At 44.9% G+C, this 6,366-nt stretch overlaps 1 protein-coding gene across 1 annotated transcript; it reads right to left on the reverse strand.

Moving 5' to 3' along the window:
* Window positions 1–2,564: 2,564 nt before the first annotated feature.
* On the reverse strand, window positions 2,565–5,643 carry LOC104654855 (olfactory receptor 8S1-like). Its single transcript, XM_010354171.1, has 2 exons — window positions 4,886–5,643; window positions 2,565–2,727 (listed from the first exon to the last, which is right to left on the reverse strand). Exons 1-2 carry the CDS (start codon window positions 5,641–5,643, stop codon window positions 2,565–2,567), a joined length of 921 nt encoding a protein of 306 aa, XP_010352473.1.
* Window positions 5,644–6,366: the final 723 nt, after the last annotated feature.

Consider the following 6,366-nt stretch of genomic DNA (forward strand, 5'->3'; position numbering starts at 1 on the left):
GTGGCCGGATCTCAGCTCACTGCAAGCTCCGCCTCCCGGGTTTACGCCATTCTCCTGCCTCAGCCTCCCGAGTAGCTGAGACTACAAGCGCCCGCCACCTCGCCCGGCTAGTTTTTTGTATTTTTTAGTAGAGACGGGGTTTCACCATGTTAGCCAGGATGGTCTCGATCTCCTGACCTCGTGATCCGCCCGTCTCGGCCTCACAAAGTGCTGGGATTACAGGCTTGAGCCACCGCGCCCGGCCGATAACTTTTCTTTTTCTTTGGGCATAGAAGCAGGCTTGATAGATGCAGTTCTCTTGGCATTTGGGTAGAAGCAGGACAGGAAACTGCTGTTCTCTTCCTGAGAACTTTCTTGAGAGCCGAATAGGAGGCAGTATGGCAGCTGAGCATCTGTTTTGCTTTCTCTACCTCCTTATCTTTCCTTTAGGCCTAAAATGACGCTCTAAGCCAAGCAAAGGTCTGAAGTCATCCAGACTAATGTGGAAGTGGGGAGGCTCCAGGGAGTGGCTCTCAGAGAGCAGACCATTTACTGAGCTCTGCGTGAGAAAGACTCAAAATGGTTCACAGCAATACAGAGTTTTGTTCTCTCCTCTTATCCTGCTTTCTCCTCCCTGCTACTTTTCCCTGACACCTATCTTGTTATGAAGACAGGAATTGTATTAGATAAAATCAAATAATTTTTTCTTTCTTTTTGAGATGGAGTTTTGCTCTGTTGCCCAGGCTGGAGTGCTGTGGCAGGATCTTGGTTCACTGCAACCTCCACCTCCTGGGTTCAAGCAATTCTCCTGCCTCAGCCTCCTGAATAGCTGGGATTATAGGCATGTGCTGCCACGCCCAGCTAATTTTTGTATTTTTAGTAGAGATGGGGTTTCACCATGTCGGCCAGGCGGGTCTTGAACTCCTGCCCTCAGGTGATCTGCCCTCCACCGCGCCTGACCTCTTTTTTGTTTTTTTTTTGATGGAGTCTCTCTGTGTTGCCCAGACTAGAGTGTAGTGGTGCAATCTCAGCTCACTGCAACCTCCGCCTCTCTGGTTCAAACAATTCTCCTGCTTCAGCTTCCCAAGTAGCTGGGATTACAGGTGCCCACCACCACGCCCAGTTAATTTTTGTATTTTTAGTAGACATGGGGTTTCACCGTGTTGGCCAGGTTGGTCTTGAACTCCTAGCCTCAGGAGATCCACCCACCTCAGCCTCCCAAAGTGCTGGGATTACAGGCGTGAGCCACCATGCCCGGCCTCAAATATTTCTTTTCATGTTTCTTCTCCCACTTCTCCTTCTCTCTCATCCTCCACTTTTTTCATTTATTGAACACTAATTAAGAGCCTATTAGGTGACAGGAGGTACTAGATATTGGGGATACAGAAGCTCTTAGAGGTTTTGCTTTGAAGACCCTTATACTTTAGAGGGGGATACTCCCCTCTTCCCATTTCCTGAGATCATGCAAGAGAAAAGACTTCGGGTGACCCATATTCATTCCTTCTTTCACTGCTTGATTTGTCACCAAATGGTTATTGAGGATACACTGTTTGCTAGGTGCTATTTTATTTATTTGTTTATTTAGAGATGGGGTCTCACAACATTGCCCAGTCCAGAGGACAGTGGCTATTCACAGGTGTGAGCACAGCACACTACAGCCTTGAACTCCTGAGCTCAAATGATCCTCCTGCTTCAGTCTCTCGGGTAGCTGGGACTACAGGGATGTGCCATCACACCTGGCTTAGGTTCTACTTTAGCTGCTACTTGTTAAGGATGAAGACAGGAGGAGACATTCTTATTTTATTTGATTTATTTATTTTTTTTTGAGAGTCTTACTCTGTTGTCAGGCTGGAGTGCAGTGGCATGATCTCAGCTCACTGCAACCTCTGCCTCCCGGGTTCAAGCAATTCTCCTGCCTCAGCTTCCCAAGTAGCTGGGACTACAGGCGTGAACCACCACACTAGGCTAATTTTTGTATTTTTAGTAGAGACGGGATTTCACCATATTGGCCAGGATGGTCTTGATCTCCCGACCTCATGATCTGCCCACCTCAGCCTCCCAAAGTGCCAGAATTACAGGTGTGAGCCACCATGCCCGGTCTATTTGATTTCTTTCTAAGTTGTTATGGGATGTAGATCTTTAAAAGTACTTTTTGGCATGAGAACAAAAGAGGAGTTGGGTCACAGTGCCAAGATGGGACTATCCAAGAATGCAGAAGGACATTTGCTAGTGGTCTGTTAGGTTGATTTACTTTTTGTGCATAGACATAAGTAAAAGGGAGAGGGAGAAGCAGGAAGAAGAGGGGTAAAAAAGGCAAGAAATGAGAGGAAAAAGCATTAGCTGTAGAAATGGCCAGGGATGCCCTGAGGATTTTCTTGTATAACGACTGGGCCCCATCTGATGGGTGTTACCTGCTCTGTGACAGTTTCCTCATTGCCTTTGGCTGAGAGCAGGGCATTGGAGGAAGAGAAACTAAGGTCTCTGTTTTGGAGAGAGATGAATGCTGAGGTAGCTGAGTGGTGATAGCTCTTCCTCCGTCCTTTTTCCCCCATAACTTTTCCTCCTGCTGAGGCAGGGGCATTGGGCTACAAGGGAAGCCTGGACTTCCTGGCCAGCATCCTCCTCAGAGCCACCTTTACCTCCTGGTTCTTCAGACTGTAGATGAGGGGGTTCAGCAGGGGGGTTATCACACTGTACTGCATGGAGAGCACTTGCTCTAGGGCTGAGCCGGATGCTGGAATCATATACCTTGAAGGGAATTGCACAGAAAGCCACTTATGACAATGGTGACAATACTTACTGTTGGCAGCAACAATTCATCCCCTCCCTGCAAAGACTCTGCAAAGGAGGTCTTCAGAGCTGACTTTCTCTGGTGGCAGCATCTAGAAATGGCTGATCTGTGAAAAGTCAGTCATTTCTGCCTTCAAACACTTCCAAACGTAAGTGAGCTCACACAGAAAGTTACAGGAGCTGTCCCGAAGAACAAGTAGTTCTGCAGCATATCAAAGGCTGCGGGTTTTAATAGAATTAATATTCAGGACAGATAAAAAGTAAAACAAAAAAATAGAATTAATAATAATTTCATACACTTCCATAGCATTTCATACTCTTCAAAACATTCTTCCTTAATAGCTATGATGATTATATGAGGAATTTTTCTCTTTTTCCTCTTTATACGCAACAGTACAGAAACACAATGTTCTCACCTTGTGATGACTGTTCATGTAAAACTGTATGCTCAGTTTAAAATGTTGTCATTATTCCCAACTTTTATGGCCCTGGGAATCACCCTCAGAATCCTTGGCTATTATTTGTATAAAGTTGAGTGGAACAAACATTTGTCCTTTTAGTTGCATTTTTCTTTGGTTTGGAAAAGAAACCAAAACTGGTAAAATGGGAGATGAAAATGTGTTAAGCACATAATATGATTCCAAAATAATAAGATTAAAATCTTGAGTACATTTTGCTAAGTACCACTCGGAGTATCTTCCAAAGAAGCACAAGTATTATTATTTTTTTGCAGTGGCACTGTAGTTATCAGAATAGACTATCCCAAGGATATTCCTTGTGGGTTCCAATGTGTTGGGTTATTTAAAAAAATAGTCATTTTACTGTTATTTTTGTCATTTAACTTATTCTTTCTAACATTTCTGTGAAGTAAGTAGTTACATCCCTTATAGCAGATGAGGAAACTGAGACAAAGGGAGATGAAGAGACTGGTGTACAGCTCAGTTGAGCTCTCCTGGGCTATTTATTTATTTTTCTTTCACTTATTATTTTTTCTTTCCCAGCCACTAGACTACAGGTACTGGACTATTCTTATCATCCATTTCCATCCTTGGCTTCTCTCTGAATCACAGGCAGGTGAGAAAAGTATTGAACAATTTGTGCAAATCCACCTTCAATTTACTAGTAGAAAGCACAGGCGTCGATTGTTTTGTCTCCTAGTGAGGGAGGACTAGGCAGCCAGAGCTGTCGATGTTTGAGAAGCATGGTAAGGAAGGGCACGGATCTTGGTCCAACTTGTGGCTCCACTACTAGCTTGTTCTAGGACTGCTGAGAAATTACCTGATAACTTCCCAAACTCAGGTTCTTTACCTAAAAGTGGGTTGATAATATTTCTCTTGTAGTGTGGTGCATACTAAAATCGACTTGGCAACGTAAAGCAGCTGGTGTACAGTAAATGACTAGTAAATTGCTACAATATACGTAAGCTTTGGCGACATCTCCCAGTAGGAAATAAAGATGGCATACGTTTCAAAGACAGGTTTTATTTTTTGTCTAGCACTGAATAAAAATCTAACAAAGGTTCTCTGATTTCTTTTTGAGAACTCCCAAATCTTAGGTTAATGAAGTAGAAAAATCTTTATCTTGGTCTAAACTCATTTTCCAGAATGGACAATTGAAGCCTTAGAAAGAAAATAGATTCTGTTTTTTTTTTTTTTTTTTTTTTTTTTTGAGACCTAGTTTCACTCTGTTGCCCAGGCTGGAGTGCAGTAGTGCAATTTCTGCTCACTGCAACCTCTGCCTCGGAGGTTCAAGCAATTCTCCTATCTCAGCCTCCCGAGTAGCTAGGACTACAGGTGCACGCAACAACATCTGGCTAATTTTTATATTTCCGGTAAAGACGGGGTTTCGCTATGTTGGCCAGGCTGGTCTCCAACTCCTGGGCTCAAGCGATCCACCCACCTCGGCTTCCCAAAGTGCTGGTGTTACAGGCATGAGCCACCGTACCCAGCTGAAAATAGATTATTTGCAATTCATACAGCTAGTCCCTGGTAGAGCCAGAACTAGAGCCCAGGCCTTTTGAACGTCTTGCTATTTTGTAATGCTCTATTCTGCCAATGGAGACCACCTAGGGTAAGGAATATCCCACATTTATATTCAGGGGTGTAGAATGACATACCTGAGAACTCCTGAAGTATAAAAGATGGTGACCATAAGGAAATGGGAAGAGCAGGTGGAAAAGATCTGGTTCCGACCTGTGGCAGAGTTGATCCTCAGGGCTGTTGTGATGATACAGCTGTAGGAGCCCAGCAAAAGGACAAGGGTGCCAAGGCCCAGGACTGACATGGTGGTGAGAATGGAGGCGATGCTAGCGCAGGGGTTGGAACAGGTCAATAACAGCACTGGAGGAAGCTCGCAGGCAAAACTACTGATGACGTTAGGGCCGCAGAAGTGCTGCTGAGCAAGCAGGAGGGTGTTAATTAGGCCAGTCCCGATTCCTATGGCCCAGGATGATCCCACCAGGCCAGCACACACCCTCCTGTTCATAACCACCACATACAACAGCGGATGACACACGGCCTGAAACCGGTCGTAGGCCATGACCGAGAGGAGGCAAGCCTCAGTAGCTCCAGAAAATATGACCAGGGAGATCTGGGTGAAACACTCAAGGAAGGATATTGTCTTCTCCTTAGAAAGAAGGTTCTCTAGCAGTTTAGGCACAATAATTGAGGAATAGAAAGCATCCAGGAAGGAGAGGTGTCTCAGGAAGAAGTACATGGGGGTGTGGAGGTGGGAATCAGTACTGATCACCAGCACCATCAGCAGGTTCCCCAGTAGAGTCAAGAGATAAATCGCCAGGAACAGAACAAAGAGCAATGCCTGAACCTGAGGGTTGTTGGACAGTCCTAGGAGAACAAACACAGTGACTGTGGTCATGTTGCTGACTTCCATGGAGCACTCAAGTTTTCCTTTTGACTGACAAGAACTGAAAAGAATGCTCCAATGGGTTATCAGTGTCAGGGCATGCCTGGGAATGAGGCATTGGCAGTAAAGCTTCAGGGCAGACCCAGGACAGATTCTGTAGCGGAGGCAGCTTTGCCATGTCAGGCTACGTCAGTCCTTTCCAGCTTAGGGCAGTAACTTATTCGCCATGGTAGAGAAGGTGGGGAGGAAAAGTTCAGAGAATCAGACCTAGAAAGGACGAAGAGAGCAGGGATTATTCAGGCTGGAGAAGGAAGTGAAGGGAGTTGACACTGAGAAGTGCTATTCTCTACTTCCAAAAGGAACTGAGCTTAAACCACAGGAGGGCTAACTGGCATAGTGAATAAGCAATAAACATTTTGGCTGACCATCTGGATGGCAGACCATGATGAGTGTCTGAGTGTCTGATAGGAGTATTATGAGACCTGGTCATGGTGCAAGTTCTCTCTCAGCCACTGTAAGCTCATAAGCCACTTAAGTTTCTGAAAAAAAAGTCTGGGAAAAATAGATGTTTCTAAAGTTCATTCCAGATTAGATTTTTTTTTTTTTTTTTTTTTTTTGAGACAGTGTCTTATTCTTGTGCCTAGGTTGGAGTGCAGTGGCACAATCTCAACTCACTGAAGCCTCCGTCTCCTAGGTTGAAGCTTTTCTCGTGCCTCAGTCCAGCTTAGATTTTTT

This window comes from Rhinopithecus roxellana, chromosome 10 (genome assembly GCF_007565055.1).
Source record: "Rhinopithecus roxellana isolate Shanxi Qingling chromosome 10, ASM756505v1, whole genome shotgun sequence".
Lineage (NCBI taxonomy): Eukaryota > Metazoa > Chordata > Mammalia > Primates > Cercopithecidae > Rhinopithecus > Rhinopithecus roxellana.